The following is an 18,118-nucleotide window of genomic DNA, read 5'->3' on the forward strand; positions in this document are numbered from 1 at the left end:
CAAATGTTTTCAATTATTTGTACAGAGAATAAATTATTCCTTCGGTCAATAATTCATCTTTGGATGTAGCAAAGCTTAATTGAATGTGGAGAAAATGCGAACCAGGGAGCCGTGTAGAACATATTTGAAAATGTCATATAGTGTCTGGCAATGGTCCAGAAATATCTGTAGTGGACTTGTCATTGTAGCAATCTAATAACAGCTGAAGCGCTGACTTGTGTTCAACAAGGTTGATGCTTATTGCATTTGTCATATGTTTTGAGTCTAATCCCATCAAAAAGATGAAACCTAAGTCCTGTTGTCAGGTGATCTGAAGTAGAAGAGAATGTCTATTTGTGTTTTCTTAAGCTAACCTGGAATTTCATGGAATTTCCTGCAGACTGTATGAACAGAATTGTTTTATTAACCCTTTCTAGGTTTCAAGATAACCACAGGGGAGTTTTGCTTATTAATGCATTCCTAGTCATAGCACTAAGAATGTCTTGGAGCAGGAGCAGTGAATTGTAGTCTGCTCTGAAATATATTCCACTGAAGTGAATGTAATGGATTCTGGAGGCCAAAAGCAATACAGTGATGCAAACATATATTGTGCTAAGCACTCAAGCAGGAATGCATTTATATGCAATTTTCTGGTACAAATAAAATACAAAACTGACAAATTCCCTTATAAAATTGGCCTGTAATTTATTGTAGCTTGAGAATCATATGAAGTTCTTAATTTAATATATATTTTAATAAAATATAGGCTTTAGCGTTATTTAAAATTGTTTAATTAAATTTAAAACAAAAATTCCTTCAGAATCCTTTGGAGAAAAGTCAGTGAATTATTAAAACACTGGGTTCTCCTAGAACCTGCTTTCTTCTGGGAGAAAGAGCAGTTATTTTATTTTAAAAGTAGTTGCCAAGATTAATTGGGACATGTGTCTTCAAAATGAACAAATCCCTTTTGAATCTGTAGAACACAATGAATAAGTGGCCATGCTTAGGCTTAAATCCAGTAGTTCAATCAGCCACATATATGTATGTGTATATGCTGCTAACGTAACCTAAAACACTAATGAAAACTGCAATAATACTAGCTGAGCATAACTTTTAATTTTACCTTTGTTGAAATTAAAAGTGATTCTGATTTCAGCTGCATTGTGTACTGAACTGTAGCTGCAGGTTCCTATCAGTTGCTGCATTCGTAGTGAGCTCCTACTAAAATCTGGGTTATTGAATGGGCAAGTTTAGCTCATATAAGCAATCTCCACTATTGTGAAGAAAATAAATTGCTACATGCTGACTTCACACAGTTACTGTACACAGCTGACTGGAAGGTCTCTGAGGATCTGCAGACCATTTGGAGAAGAATTTCCTATGTGGCCTCACAGCTGGAAATCATGGTGGTAAGATGGGGATAGAAAAAATATCTGCTTCTGATGTTAATGTTTGCATCTTATCTCTGTTGCACACTAGCTAACTAAACTGCCTGGTGTGGGTATTAACAGTACATTATAATTACCATTAATAACAAAGACTATATTTTCTGACATGGAAGTCTCTACTACTTACCCTAAAAATCTGTCTGTTATGACGTTGTTGCTTTTCACTGTACATCAAGTAAAGTTCCCAGCTTTCATTGCTGGCTGGTTTCATAATCAAGGAACAAAATGAGGGGACTTTTCCACAAACTGCACCTAGTCCATCATCATTGTCATATAACTCTAATCATTCTGCAGAGATAATTCATAGCCCAAAGGAACTTAAAGGGTATTGCCTCACTTTCAGCTCCCTTCCAATAACTATTCAACTTCAATCCTAGTGTGGGATTGGATTGCCCAATGGCAGCCAAGTTAAATCTCCATTTGACTGTCTTCCAATTGCTCTTGTGATAATCCAGCAGGACCTTCACACTACTTCGTACCCCAGGGGAATCAACCTTTCCTGACCCCAGTGGTCCTAAGAGTGCCAACATGAGACAAAGTGTCTTGTTTGCTGAATGGTGAGCTAAAATTCTGTAACCTATTTCTGCTCTGTGGACAATGATTTCTCCGTCAATTAATTGGTCACTATTAACAGCAATGCAAAAGATTTTTTTTGGTCAGCAATAGGAAGGGGACAAATATGATTGAACCATTTGTCAAGGAGACATGGAATGGTTTCTCGGCAGATAACTGTGGGGAGCTGCTGTACACTATAATGTCTGATCCTGGAATCTGTCAGAAAAGTGTGGTAATAATCTGAGTCTTCATATCAGCCGTCGCAAAGAAATTATTTCTTCCAATCAGTACTCTGAGCTTTATTAGAAATAACTAAAAATATCCCAGGCATTAGACTATTAACTAAATTAAGGGCATTTAAAATAACGGCACTGTGTGTCATTTCAAGTGAAAGGATACTGTACTAAAAAAAGGAATTCATATATAAAAAACTGTTTAAAATATAAATCTTCTCTGCTCAGAAACGTTCAGAAACTCTGAAATCCTTGCAGAGATAATGGGCTGGTAAAGTGTGATGATGCAGGTTTAGATCATTATGTGCCAATCAGTAAGCAGTGGTGTATCACACAGCAGTTCAGGTTAACGGCCGTGCATTATATTTCACATTTCTCAATCCCTCATTCTATAACAAGCAAATGCCAATATGCTGCCGTTATATGCACAAATGATTAAAACTCTAACATGATATTTTGTTCAGTGTTTGTATTTTGACACTCTAAAAATATTCAAGAACTGACTTCAACTTTAAGGGTGTATTAGTTATGCGTTGTTCTATTGAACATCATTGGACAATTATTTTTCAAAGATGGTTTTGCAAAGATTATTACATAGAATGCAATATTTCATTTTTATCAAATAAAATCCAGTTTCTATTTATGAGAAGTTTCTGCAGGTCTTTATTATATTGATGAGATATGACAAAAATTGTTGAAGTGCAAAGACATAATGTAGCTCCTGGACATAGACTCTACTCTGTAGATCAATAAACTTTTCATCAATCAACTTAATTCATTAGTCTGACATCCAAACATTTTTATCCTTCACCAATCATCATACTCAATGCCTCCAGTGCCTTGCTCTTCTCTTGCAATAGATCAGCTTTCTGAAGATTAATAAAGACAGCAGGACTAGTTGGAAGCATAGATTTCTATGGAGTATTCTGATGCAATTGAAAGTTGACATTTTGTTGAAAGCTGAGGAGATTTTCTGCTGCCTAGTCATTTTTGCAGAATGGAGCGCTTCAATTTAAACATAGCTAATTCACACTCAATTATCCTCCAGCATATCAAAGTGTCATCTATTTATCGTACACTAGCCTGTAACCAAGATCTGATTAACACAAGTATATTGTTGCTGCACCACATTTACTGTTCATTGAAACTAATTAACTGAAAGGATAAAACGTTTTTGAAAATGGAAGGGTTTCTTGAGAATTTCAAGCGATGGTCACCTCAATATAGGAAGGATGTGGAAGCTTTAGAGAGGGTGCAAAGGAGATTTACCAGGATGCTGCCTGGATTAGAGAGCCCGATTTATGAAAAAAAGGCTTAGTGATCTCGGCCTTCTCTCTTTGGAGTGATGGAAGATCAGAGGTGACTTGACAGAGATGTGTGTAATGATAAGGGACACAGATGGATTGAATAGCCAGTACCTTTTCCTCAGGTCAGCAATGGCCAATACAAGAGGGCATAATTTTAAGGTGAATGGAGGGAAGAATAGTGGGGGGGAGGGGATGTCAAGGTTAAGGTTTTTTTTACATAGGGAGTAGAGTGTGATTGACGAACGCACTGCTGGGGGCAGTGGTAGAGAAAGATACATTGGGGACGTTTAACGGACTCTTAGATAAGCAGATGAATGAAAGGGAAATGGAGGGCTATGTAGGAGGGAAGGGTTAGATTGAATGGGGTAGGTTAAAAGTGCAGCACAACATCATGGGCAAAAGGGCCTGTATTATGATCTACTGTTTATATTCTATGCGTATAAATAAAGATAACCTTATCAAGTAATGGAAGAAAATCACGTTTTGATATTATTTACAGCTTTTCTATGAATAATTTTATATATTACTTTATATTCAAAATTCTCACTACGTTGAGAAATCAAAAACAATTCTGAAAGACAACAAACTGCTTATTCTGAATAAAATGGGAGAGTCCAATGCCAGACTGAAACAAAACCAGTGGTAATGTAGTATATGACCGAAAAATCCCCTGAGGATCACTGCTTGGGGCTCTCAAGATAACACAAGACATTTGAATTAAACTTATTGGATAATAAAAAAGACTATACAGGTCTTTTGGTTCTATAGGCCATGCTGAATAGATTCCATTATTGTCTCTAATAGTCAATATTCTACTTGGATCTTACAGAGCATGCCATATTTTGAAAAACCAGGTATTAGAACTGGACAAATTAGAATTCATTAAATATATTATGTTCCCACAAATGTTACTCTTGAGAGCCTATTTTCAATGCCACACCTAAAGGCAGAAAATCAATTATTTACAATCAGAATCAAGAGCAAAAATGCAAAAAATAATTATTGCTCTTCAAGTAACATACGCTCGATTAATTTAAGACTGTAACATCATAAGACCTCATATAGGAGCAGAATTAGGCCAGTTGGCCCATCGAGTCTGCTCCGCCATTTCATCATGGCTGATCCATTTTCCCTCTCAGCCTGTTTTCATGCCCTGACTAACCAAGAATCTAACAACCTCTGCTAAAATATACGTAACTACTTGGCCTCCACAGCCGCCTGTGGCAAAGAATTCCACAGATTTACTATTCTCTGATTAAAGAAATTTGACAAGACTATGCTTGAATCTTAAGTCATGAAGTCCAAATAAATCCTTTAATTGTAGAACACGAGATTCAACCTCTTAGTATTTCAGAACAAATGTACAGTATATCAAAATAATGTCTTGCCTGTTACTTACCTAAAAATATACTGGATATGAACTCAGAGACCTGGTTGCCTGATCGGCTCATCTCAGAGAGGTGAGTAAGCTCACGATTGAGCATCCTCTTGAACTACAAAAACAAACACAAGAAATATTATTAAATCTCAATTTTCAGTAATATTTTGATGATAGCTTTTACACTAGATTATTTTCACTGTGGTGGCTACCCGCAATTCTGCACATATCATGTGGATACACCCTTTGCCAAAGTAGAAATACTTGTACTCATCAACAAATGTTTCCTATAATCCACGTTATCTACATTCTTTGTGTGTGGCAATTCTACCTAATTGTTTTAATGGTCACATTTCAAAAGCATTTGTGTAATCGAATAAGACTGAATGCTCTGCCAATGGCATGAGTCTCTGAAATCCTTAATATGATTTAAGTAGTTCCTTTGCAATATTCTTAAGTGTGTTCATTTATACATTTTTGGTTTTCTATGATAGCTAGCCGTTCACGTGAGTAGATAATATTTGTAGGGTAAAGAACCTTTGTTTATTTCCTGGCTTTTGGTTTCTGTGGCCTATTATTTCACTCAGTTATGAGCCTGGGATCAGCCACAAGCCCACCCTCTCCTTTTTGTTGCAGTAACATTCACTGAATAACACTGGAGCAGAACTTACTGTCAATGCACCACAACGATGTGAGAAGTAGTTAATAATGGAAAGCATGGGGAGTCAACAGTGAGTCAAAAGACTAAATTCCAACTGCTAGCAATTATGCCTTGACATGACGTCCATGCCGAAGTTTTGAAAGTCTGGCAGAGTTATTTCAATTGTAAATTCACAAACTTATCACCCACTTCTGGAGGGGGGCATTCTGGAAACTTCAGAGAAGTTGTAATCATGATTGTCTTCAAGAAAGTATACAAAATTGACTGCAGTAATTAGAGAATATTCTACTGAAGGGAAAATCATAGACCAGTTTTCAAAAAATTGCTTACAAATTAGATAGGTAGATAGATAGATATACTTTATTAATCCCGAGGGAAATTTGGATTCGTTACAGCCGCACCAACCAAGAATAGAGCGTAAATATAGCAATACAAAAAAACCCCAACAAATAGACAACAAAATGCAAACTATGCCAGATGGAAAATAAGTCTTCATATATATACTCAATTGCAACCTCACAAAATAAGTACAACTGTTACTGTCACACCTATATCTCACATCTTGCACACACTGCTGGTTATTTATCCGTGACAACTACATCACCCAAGTGGATTTCACAGAGATCATTGCCGTGCGTTAACTCTCTTATGCAACTCGATGGGGTATGGTCAGAGGCAACAGGATGGGCCTCAGATGAACCTCTGTGCCCTAGTTCTCATAGAGAAGACTGTGTTGTCCACCGGTGGGACATCTGCTGCTGCCATGTACAGCAGAAGGGCTGAAACAACTGAAGTTGATGACTTCCTCACAGCCAGTCCTCTACTTTACTTCCCACTTCCGCAACAATCAACACTATGTTCCAATTTAGAAGTGGCAGATGGTGTAAACATGCTTTCCTTACTTTCTTTCCTTTCTCACACCAGAACAATACACTTGTGGCTGGCTTCTGTTCGATATCCCAGAAAAGCAACCTGGCCAGGTGGCAGTGGCAAAAAGGCAGTGATGACAAATAGATGGCGTCACTCGATTTCACATGTAGTCACCAACTCCAAGACTGCTAATCAGGATAAGGCATGTCCCAGCTCACTGGGTAAACTGTTCCTTCTGTAGAGGGTTGGACTCAGGTGAGCATCTTGATAAGAATATAAAGAAAATGATTCAGATTTCACCTGGACAAAAGGTTTTTTTTTGTGACGGAGCTTGAGACCTGGTCCTTTCAGTGTGGAAGCAGTGTAGGATTGCAGACCACTATGAGATCTGAGCCCTGCTGCATCTTCAGGGTTCTTCCACAGCCACCTAAAGTGTAACTATGCTCTGCTCTACCACACCTTGTGCACAGCCACTAACACACTCTCCATATAGATCAGGTGCAATTGGCAGAGTGTACTGACATGACCAAAGGGCAACATGGTAGTGTCAGGCTTTAATGTGCACGATTTGCCCAGTACAGTCATTTGTAAGTTGAACATTGAAGCATGTGAATAAGTTATCGTTCCACTTTTGGAAAGAATTAATAAATACAGATTATAAGTGATTTGCATGTCACCCTGGGGCATCTTGTTTCAAGGGAAGCCTGCAATTCTAGAAAAGGAATATGCCCTCTACAGTTGATAATCTCTGGCATAAGAAAATGTAGGTAGTTCTCATTAAATAGGGAGACTGTGACCTATGTTATGGAAATGGGATGTCAAAAAATGATGAAAATAACAGGCAACAGACTGGGCACTTAAAATTCATCATCGTATTTACAATAGCCATTAGCAATGTGGTCCTTTCCCTTCTTTGAGAGAATATAGTAGTTATGACTAGTGTCAATGTTTGCACGTTGCTCCTTAATTGGAAAGTTACTCATGTACACCCTGAATGCCATTCTAAAAAAGTAGATGATAATAATCCAATCATATATCATAGAGTCACACAGCAAGAATAAACACTGTCAAGGACCCACTTACAGTAATCCTATGCTAATACCATTGCATTATTGCAGTTCTCACTTCCCCATCAATTTGCCTCACATTCTACTGCTCACCTACACTCCTGGAGCAATTTACCAAGACAAATCAATGTACCAACCTACACGTTTTGGTGCTGTGCAGGGAAACTGGAGGAACCTGTTGTGACCCACACAGTCAGAGGAAGAATGTGCAGACTCTGTCCAGCCAGCATCAGAGGTCAGGACTGCTCGAGCTGCAAGGCAGCTGCTCTACTGTCTGCACCACTGTGTTACTCCAAAAGATCTTTAAGTTATTTCAGTATGGAAATGGCAAATATCAAGTTATCTAAAGAGCAGAGTTTACAGTTTTCAATTTCATCTTACCATGGCTTTAAATGGTGACCATTTGAACAAATAAATAAAAAGTTTTACATGTTACGCTCTGTTTTGGTACTATCTTCTTCATCTCTTTTTAAACTTGTTATTCAATTTAAATCTATTCTGTTCGTTTAAATGTTTATCAGTACACTGCATTAGTATTTTCTCGTGTGTGGAAAACGTGTACTTCAATCGATATTAGACTTTTTAGTTTTGTGATTATCAGACAATTAATAAGAAAAAGCATTTGATTAACAAATTTGGCTTCTGTAAGGTTTTAAGTGGAATACCCAATGTGACCTAAAGCTAATTTGTGAGTCAAGTCAGTAGAATTCTACCAAGGCTGCAGTCCTTTTACATTTTCATCATTAGTTGTCAGATAACCTGGTAAAGAAAAATCTAACGTTCAGAAATCGCTTTAGCTATTTCTATGGTGCACTTGTAGATCATTGGTGAGTTGATTGTTTCACTTATAGAATCAAAACATGGGGAGAAAATGACAGTATAGCCAATATGCGCCCTGGTATGTGCGGTGGGCATAGCAGTGGTAATCCATGGTTCTCTATAAACTGACTCCTTATTGTTGGTCAGAACATTAACAAAGGACAGAAATTCCCATGAGGTGCAAGGGAAAGGGAATCAGAAGACAATTCAGAACCATATTTCACCGAGTAAAACTATGGGAAGACAAGCCATGGGTAGGAAAGAACAGATGAAACACAGAACACTCAGGAAAGGAAACTGCACGCCCAGAAGGGCGGGCAAATAGTGAGCAAGAACATAACCCAAGTTCATTCTTCCCTGTCCTAACCAAATGATGTTCATTTTAACAGTAATGTCTTCTATTCAGGTAGTTCAGTACAGACCAGGGGTCAAATCTGACTCAGGATTCAAAACGTCTATCAGCACATCAGCACATTCAGGCATTGCTCTAAAGGAAACTAATTACATGGACACAAGGCATCAAGTTGGTAAAAGTGAACAAAAATCATGGAAGAGTTGCCATATTTTTCATTTCATCACATTGTTGGTGGCCCGACCTCCATCATCTCAGATGGAAACCAGGATCTTTACTTGAGAAGCTTAAAGTGGGAACTAAAATAAGAAGAAAACAATCAGAGATCGGGATGTAACTATTCCCATCCTTTTATGGTAAAGATTTACCATTAATACTTCTAAACTGTTTTGTGAAAAAGAGGAAAGGAATTTCAAGGAAATAGCAGTCATATTAGAAGACAATACAGTTATATTAAATGTATTTTTGTTCAGAAAAGATCTGGTTCTTTAATTTATTTAACAGCAAAAGAATTAGGTGCTATCAGTGAATTAACATGAATAATGACAAAATTCTTTGGTTTTATTACTAAGCTATTAATTAATTGATACTCAGAATGTGGGCCAAACTGGATACATCAATACATCTGCTGCTTTAGTGTCCTCAAATTCAAATGGGATTGCATTCCGACAAAATAGAAGCAGCTGTTCAATACTTGTCAGATGAGGCAAGATAACACGTATGAGCACATTACCATCACATGACAAGATAAGAACAAGCAAACTTCAATGTCAAAATGGTGGTAGTGGGTGGTGTGTGGGGGAAGGAACTTGGAGGAATGACATTATCTAACTTAGATCCATCTTAATATGGAAAATATCATTTCTCTCATCATTTTTCCTGCAAAACATTATTTTACAAAATGCCTAACAATAGTGAAAGAAGCTGAAGATCAAAAGCTGGTTTAAATAGATCCAAATCATGGCCATCAAAAGTAATTATATTATAAAGGAAAGGTCACTAGACCAGAATTTCTAGAAAATGTTTTAGTATATAAAAAGACAAAGAGTTAGATGTTGATTAAATTATGAGGATGAACCATTAACACTGGTTATCTGGTTATCAATTCCCCCAGCTGAACAGGTTTTTCTTTCCCTCATAAATATTAGTGCTAATAATATTATACCATCTTGATCATATATTTGAAGAAGTTATTCTGTTAATCACAAAGTTTTAATATGATCACATTCAGTTCATTTGGTTAAATCATCAAAATTGCAGGCTAGGATATCAACAGAGTCCTTGCATGCATTGTTAGGAGGAAATTTTACAAGTCTATCACAGGTAAATGGAAGAGTGAATATCAGTAAATTTCTAAATATTGGATGATTCCATTATTATTAGCAATACAGATGTTCAGAGGTTTCCTCAAATTAATGTTCTAATTAAGCTATCTAGTGTTGAACAAATCACAGTTCATTTAGAGTATTATTTCATTTAAAAGACCTCAAGATAAAGACAGATATAAAATGCTTTAATTCATGTAACTAATTTAGAAAAAGAAACAGATCCATTGTATCTAACTATGTGTGACAAAAGGTATTTTCATTTTGCAATTACCAACATGTTCCTCGAAACAGAGTCTACAGCAATTCCAAAGCCAGAGCTAATAGTATCCGGGTAAGTGCGGGATGGTTGCTCCAGTTATATTCACAACATATATTCAGATACACAGCAGTAACATTAAATACTTACAAAACAAACCATTTTTAACACAGTAATAATTTAATTATGAATTCTATATCAGAATAAAAGGTCATTTAGTGTACTTACCTTTATGTAGCCCCAAGAAACAGAAAGCAAATAATTAGCTTCAGGCATCTTGCAAATGTTCTCACAAAAACCCCACTAAGAAATATATTAAAGTCTGAAGTTCCCAAAAGACTTGGTGGAAGCGGCTTCAAAAATCAGCACACCAGATTATTCACACTGCAGGTGCATCTGGAAATTATGCTTTTAAATTCCAGTGCTTTGTCACCTGTTTGGTTAAAACTGGCCATTTGTAGAAATCCACTTTGGTATAGAAGGTTTAGAATTCACAAAAGCAAATGGAAAATCTGGGCCAAAAGGAATGCTTGGGAGTATTTTTAATGGACAAGCATCTCCTTGGAATATGAGTTAATAAATAATGTATGTGAGATGCTTCACTGCCAGAAGGTCTGTTTCTGCTAACGGATACCAAATAAGGATCTGAGCACATAGCTCCTATGCACACTATTCGATGAACCCACCTACTTCCCAGACACAACAACCAATGAATTCTTACTCCAAGGAACAGAGACAAGAGTATGTTTTTAGCAAAGCTAGGTACCGCTTACTGATTGGCCTAATGAAGAGCATATCCTCAGGGGTTAGGGGTTTTCTTCATTACTAGATTAAATGCCATTTAATAATGTCCTTTCAGTTCCTGCTCTGTAGAAATGCTATGCCAACCTTTATATTTCACTGACATACAATAACAAGCTCATCTGCCTAATAGCTTTTCTTCTTAAATCATAAGTGTATAAGATATCATATATGCAGTTCAATTTTTCCTGCATTGTTCAAGTGTTATTCAATGAATTGTCAAAGGAGCTCCGCTGACTACATCAGCAGAGACTCCTGCAGGCTGTTTATATTCAGTGAGAGTGAAAGGGAGAAAATTTGAATGATTACATAAAGGCAGAAACAGAATTTGTGTATCCTACCTTGATATTCACTTCTATTTCTTTCACTAAACTGTATTTTTCCCCCCAAAATTCAACAAATTGGCATTTGAAATGTTGGGAAGATTTGGACTTGGCATTTATAACAATACTGCAATTAACAAAAACATGATATTCTTCCTGAAATGATACTCCTTCGTGAAATGTGCATTCAACAAAAATAATCTGAAAAGAACACTAATCAAATGTTTTGTAAAGAAATTCCAGGTAGTACCAAAAGAAACATTGTTTCAATAAACCAGAAATCTCACAGTTTTGGCAATTGCTGGGAGCATAGAGTATAGGAATTTTTTGCAACACAAAAATGTCCCTATTGTTAAATAAGTGCTTTAGCTACTTTGGTTTAGGAAGTACATTTTAATCTTTCATTTAAATTTCTTCAATAACACAGGATTAAAGCAATGACTCCCGATAGTAGAAGAATTGTGCTGTAATAACCTCTGGTTATAATTAATAAAAATTGTTCCATTTCATGGAAATCTATTATGTGGCTCAAGTCTTGGTGAAGCCTTATTCAACAGATGCATATTAGGAGGGCTAAATATTCAAATTGTGGAGCTCCTAATTTTTTAATAAAACATAAATTCAGTTAGGATAAAATTTAAGCACAAAGTTTTTCCTGCTGAGGACAAAGGTCACATGTGTGCAACATTATTCACCCTGTTCTTCTTCACACACTTGCATTTCTCAATGGTTTCCGAAGTGCTCCTGAACTGACAACTTCCTGCATCACTTTAGGTCCGTTGCAGTCTAACTGATAAAGACTATGAAATGGCTATGATCCATTTTCACTGGAGTTCTGGCAACTGCAGGATATGAGAAGGCACACTAGATGGAGCATGGTATTTCTAAGTTCCTGTCCAGCAAACTTGAAGTTAGAGCACAGAACTTACCATTCGAAATTTGGGATCAATGAACCATCCACCAAAAACTGCCAGTTACTTAATGAGGCTTAGCAATATAGGAAAGTGCTCTTCCAAGTCTTGCCCTGGCATTTATTCGGCAATTATTATGGTTTATACTGGAGAACAATTCCCAGCAGTAAACAACAAATTGTACCACTTAGCCCATCACAATTCTCAATGTGTTTAAATTCATTTCAAATGGGTAGCCAAATTATCTTCTCATTAATAAATAATACTCTTTTGTTCTTTGGGCTGGCTATTAGGAGAAAGCTCCACAGAACAATACTGTTCATGTTGTTTTGTTTTAAAAGTTAAATTCAGATATATGTTCAAGTGATTATACCTATAAATACACATTATATTCTGCTTCAGCAACTCTTCTTAAAAATTATGTCGTGACAGTAGGCGGTTAAACTGAGTGAGAGAGGAGTCAGGGCTGAAACCTCAGTCATTTAAAATCACCATGCAAATTTAGCAGGTTGCATAATACCTCACAGATTGATGGCATTATTGAAATGTAAATTCCTCTTAGTAAATTCCTCAAGCATGCCAGAATAATCATGTTTCATTATTATTATTCAGTGGATTTGACAGAAAAAGAGATCAGCTCAAGTGTACTCTTTTTTTGCAGAATTTGAGCCCAACAATCACATCAGCTGACTCAATAACCATGGCAACATTTAATTTATTCCAGCCAGCTTTTGTTAGTATCTCAAGAACTAAATGCTAAACAGACAACAAACTGTTCTCATGCTAAGTATATTGTATCTGTTAAATCGAAATATAAGGAATGTAGAAAATATTTCTGCAGCAAAACTATTAAGCATCAAAGACGAGGCTTTACAAAGGAAAATCTAATGAATGCTGCCAGAAATAAACGAAGATACTGTCATGGTCTGGAGCAGCAGGAACATTTTATTTATAACTAATTAATAATGGCTCACAAAAGATAGGTCAAGAAGTGTTGATATAAAACGGGACTGGATGTTAATTGGAGAATGAAAAGAGGTAGGATTGGAAAGGGGATGATGGAAACAGGAATAGAGGACTGGGAACAGGCGAAGAGTGTGAGAGGATGTAATGGGAGCAAAGGTAGTGGCTGGACCTGAGGTGAGGGCACACCACTACAACTTTAGTTTACATTTACAACTTTTAATGGAATTTTCTCAAATTTGCATAACATTTGTGTTATGAATTCCTAGTCAAATGTAGATTATCCCAAGGTAGGTTAAAGTAAGATCACTATTATTCCTGATATTATTTTGAAATAGATTTCCAATAAAACACATAAAGGACTATGGGCCAGGAGCACCTGCCTGAACCATTATGTCGAAAAAGCTCCTCAGCTTCAGCCTGTGTTAAAATCTACCCAGTCTAAACGCTGCAATGAAGTCAACTGGGGATGCTCTGCATTTAGAAGTTTCAACAAGGGACAGAACTGGTGGTATTGTCTTGACTGGCTAGGATGTATGCCACATCTCCATTACAGAGAGTCAGCTTTGATCTTTACAATTTTTATTGCCTAATACATATTTAAACAAGTTAGGCTGTTAAAATCATACCTTAAAACATTATAAGAAACAAGTTAAAACCTTAATGATTTAATTATAGACTTATCTTCTAGTGGTTTTTATTAAATGAAATCCTGATTGAATCTGAATTGTGAGCAGCTTCAGTTGTGTGATTCCAGGTGTACAATCATCACTTACAGGGGGCATTTCCTGTAATAAACGTGAGCATTGGAGTTTATAAAGGAAACAACATATTTTAATGATGGGAAATGCTCTTGGAATTTACCATAATCTGGCAGGATTGGGTTTGGATCAGGTCGTGGCCTACTTGAACACAATTATTGTGATCAGCTTTTAGGTACAACTATTATGATCAGTTAAGTGCAAAATTGGGTGGGGTATAAAAGTATCAGTGAAAACAGACAGGATATTGATTTTATCTTAAACTTTAAAGCATTACTGAAAGGCACAAATATATAATGGATTGATATTAAAATATAAAACGCAAATACCAACAAGTAGAACTGGCAAATATTAAAGACAATACCAAGGTGGATAGGTTCTCTGAAATTCAATGTTGAAAAAAAATACAAAGGACTGCAAATGGCTGTACTGCCATTCAATCAGTGTTATAAGAGCAGCTGAGTAATGATACCTGCTGAGGGTTATGGACTCTCGCTTTCCCCTCCCCCCTTAATTCCAGTCTGTTGTATGGTAGGTTTAAGTTGTTGGCGCTTGTTATGGGTGAATCAGGGTCTGCTGCCCTAACTAGGTTTCCCAACACAGAGCAGACACACCTGTTGCAAGGCATGCTTTATAGCATTTCATCCTAACTCCAAAGTGTTTATAAATAGATAAAATCTGCTTAAAGATAAAATGTTTAATTAAGTGCCTAATACCATGGCTCTTCCCAAATCACAACCACCCAAGCCCCAGTTTCAGTTTCCACACTTCTGATCTACAGTCAACCCACCTTTTGTACGCCCTGACTACCAACAACCTCTATGGGCTGTGTCCCAGATTCAGCATATGCATGTATCTAAGGAAATCTGCAATGTGTTGAGCAAAGTATGCAAAAGGACCTCAAACTCTTTTACAATCTCGGCAGACTTCAGATTTTGAATTCTTGCACATTCCTTCAGATATGTCTTCCACACACCAAGCCCCAAGCTCTACTATAATTCACTCCCTTCCTTTCCTCCTTAATGACTTATCTTGAAATTTAATTTTACAGTAAGCTTTCAGCTAGATGTGACAACACCCCTTGTGGTGCAATGCCTTTTTTGGTTTGATAATTCTCTGAAATACTAAGGATGATATATCAATGCAAGTTTTTGATCTATCTGGTTTATTATATCTTATGGAGTATTTGCTCTCCACATATCTGTACAATGTTTATTGTTAGACTCCAACGACATCATGACCTTTGAAGCCCAATAGAACCATCATCATTTCGAGCAGACATCCCAATTGAAACAAGACAATTCAAAAACTAGCTTCATTCTCAAGCATACTTTTCCCTTTAACAGCTGTTTCAAGGAAAAAACTTGCAAGGTAGCCTTGTTTATTTTTTACGCAAAGCAATCTTCACCTCATGAAATGTCTTGGGGATGAAAAGGTTTCTTTGTTTCTCATATTGTGAATGTTTCCCAACCTACTATTTCCAGCATTTGCTGCTGTTCTTCAACTGATTCATTTACTTTATTTTTAGAAGATAACATTTCCTGCTCATTTCCAAGTAACCAATTAAAGGTGAGATAATGGGCTCCAGCAGTGATTCAGTGGGTAAATCGCGAGTGCGATGCGGGGCCCATAAAAGATCAGCAGGTTGGCAGTTCCGTCCAAGCCTACACTGATCCAGAAAACCTGCGATACGTTCTTTAACTGAACTCGACGTCTCTTGGATTCTACATCCCACAGGCTATTAAGAAAAATAAAGCAACCCAGATGGCAAGTGTGTGAAGCAACATTTCATGTATGTTCAAGTTAGCTAAAGCTGATTAAAAGAAGCCCGCCACTAGCTTTTCAAACGAAGCACGGGAGCCCTTCATGGGCAAGGTGGAGAGGGCAATAAAGGCTGCTAGGAACAGAGATCTATGAAGTTCTCTAAGGCCTGGGAATGAAGACAAGGACAGAGGGAAAGGATGGATCTCAAGGTCAATACTTGGAACATCAAGGACATGGATGAAATGCCTGATTGCTATCAGTCATCTTCACACCTGGACAAGCTCAGTAGACATAACTTCAAATTTGATCCCACTTCAATTGCACGATCAGCCTCACACACTGCTCATTGTACTGCATCTTATCAACCAGGGGGTCAATCTAATAATCACTTCCTTCACCAACATTTACTCTTAATCGAAGCCTTGCAGCCACATCTCATAATGTGCACATGGTACCAGCTATTTGCACCTGGTACAAATATGAGAAACTAAGACACTATCTTGTGAGATAAACTTGATCACAGCACCAAGTTAGTGGGAAATAAAATCAGGCTGTTACATTCAGCCCCATCACACACCCTGAGGGAGATTATTTAAGTGGAGCAGGCACTGTTCAGTAGTAGTTTCAGATGACTGAAGATGATAATAGGCTCAATTCTAATATTCCTTTTCATACCCCAGACCCTTCTCAACCCCCAGACACTTCGGATTCCAACCTCTGGGTGGCGCAAGCTTCCACTTCCACTTCTCCCACCCTCACCTTTCTGCAGTCAGATAGCCAAGTGATGCAAACTGGACTCGGAAGCAAATGACCAAAGTAGGCATGTCATCAAACTGCCGGCACCCAGCTCAGAACTGATGCAGAGCACTGGAGAAGGCAGGCTGTAACAGTATGGCAGGAGGTGGCAAGGCTCGGGCGTAAATTTCCAGAGGGTATAGCTGCACACAGGCACATATATACTGCTAGGGTGCCTCAGAATTGTGCACAGTACTGTAGTCATTTTATGTATTGCACTGTACAGCTGTCACAAAAACAAACAAATTTCATGACATATGTGAGTGATGATAAACCTGATTCTGATATGGGTCTCTATTTTGGATTGAGGGTGGGAAGGGGACAGGGAGAGGAGAATGATGGTTAGGAATTAGGAAAAGGGGGAGGGAGCAGGAAGCACCAGAGAGATAATAAACCAATTGTTAGGAATCAAATGACACTGTTTGCACCCCCACTACCCTCTACCCCTCTGACACCTGCCCTCCACCCCCCCACAGGGCTCCACCTTCACCATTCCCTTCCGAGACCCTTCAACAGAACTGTTTACTCTTCTCCATAGATGCTGCCTGGCCTACTGAGTTCCTCCAGCATTTTGTGTGCTAATAGGTTCTTGATTAGTAAGGGTGTCAAAGGTTATGGGGAGAAGGCAGGAGAACGGAGTTGAGAGGGAAAATAATTCAAACATAATCAAGTGGTGGAGCAGACTGCCTAATTATGGTTTATGAAGCTCTGCAGCACAAGGAGGCGCCACCCAATAATTGACTGCTGGAGTGGAATCTGAAGTAGCTGACACATAATTTCAAGTGAAAGACACAGCATTCTTGTACCTGCTCACTCTGCTGTCGTCATGGTTCTGGATGGGGCCTACCGAGGTGCTATCCTATGGAAGTAAGTGTAGCAGCGAGGGACAGACCTTGAATACCTCTTTCGTGAAGTGAAGCCTCTCGTGGTATCCTCCCAGTATAAGTGCTTCTTAAACAATTCTGCGGAGGAAATTTCTGCCCTATGTTTGGCATATTGCGAAATAGAAGAAATAGGTCAGAAGGAGGGATGTTTGCCTCCTGACCTTACAAGGAATCAAGCTCACAAGTGAAGTTGTTGAAGCTAGCTGGGGCAAGGATACTACCCTGAGGAACTCCAACAGTGCTGTCCCGGAACATTAAGGAGGAGTTGCATGAGGGCTACACTGACAGATTGGGGGAATGGAGTTAAGCTGATTGTTCTTTTACACTATGGATGATGGGGAAGATGCCTCCATGCTGTAGCTCTTCTTTGATTTGATATTTTAGCTGCATTTCTTTCTTTGAGCATCATTTCTTTCCTATAATAACAGCAATGAAGGTTAGCATTCCCAAAGCATATATTTTGTAAAAAATTGTCTGCTGTGTTTTTCGGACATCCAGATGTAAAATACCGTAAGAAAGTGACTGATGCAATCAACACAAGTGTCTTAAATTGGCCATGATGGTGAAACAACTGTACAAGTAAAATTACATCCACCCCTGCTAACGTCATCTAATTTTATGACAGTTACCATTCAGTCTTTTATATTGAAGATGTCATGCTTT

The 18,118-nt window shown here is 37.8% G+C and overlaps 1 protein-coding gene across 5 annotated transcripts in view; it reads right to left on the minus strand.

Annotated features, from left to right (window-relative positions):
• Positions 1 to 18,118, minus strand: part of pde4d (phosphodiesterase 4D, cAMP-specific) — a 698,763-nt gene that overhangs the window by 15,602 nt on the left and 665,043 nt on the right. For 4 of the 5 annotated variants that reach the window (XM_063042963.1, XM_063042964.1, XM_063042966.1 and 1 more), the window contains one exon: positions 4,922 to 5,015. In XM_063042963.1, coding sequence (XP_062899033.1) covers positions 4,922 to 5,015 — 94 coding nt within the window. Of the gene's footprint in view, positions 1 to 4,921; positions 5,016 to 10,481; positions 11,146 to 18,118 lie in introns of those variants that run through there. The other variant, XM_063042970.1, reaches the window with a different exon arrangement.

This window comes from Mobula hypostoma, chromosome 3, assembly GCF_963921235.1.
Source record: "Mobula hypostoma chromosome 3, sMobHyp1.1, whole genome shotgun sequence".
In the NCBI taxonomy this organism is placed as follows: domain Eukaryota; kingdom Metazoa; phylum Chordata; class Chondrichthyes; order Myliobatiformes; family Myliobatidae; genus Mobula; species Mobula hypostoma.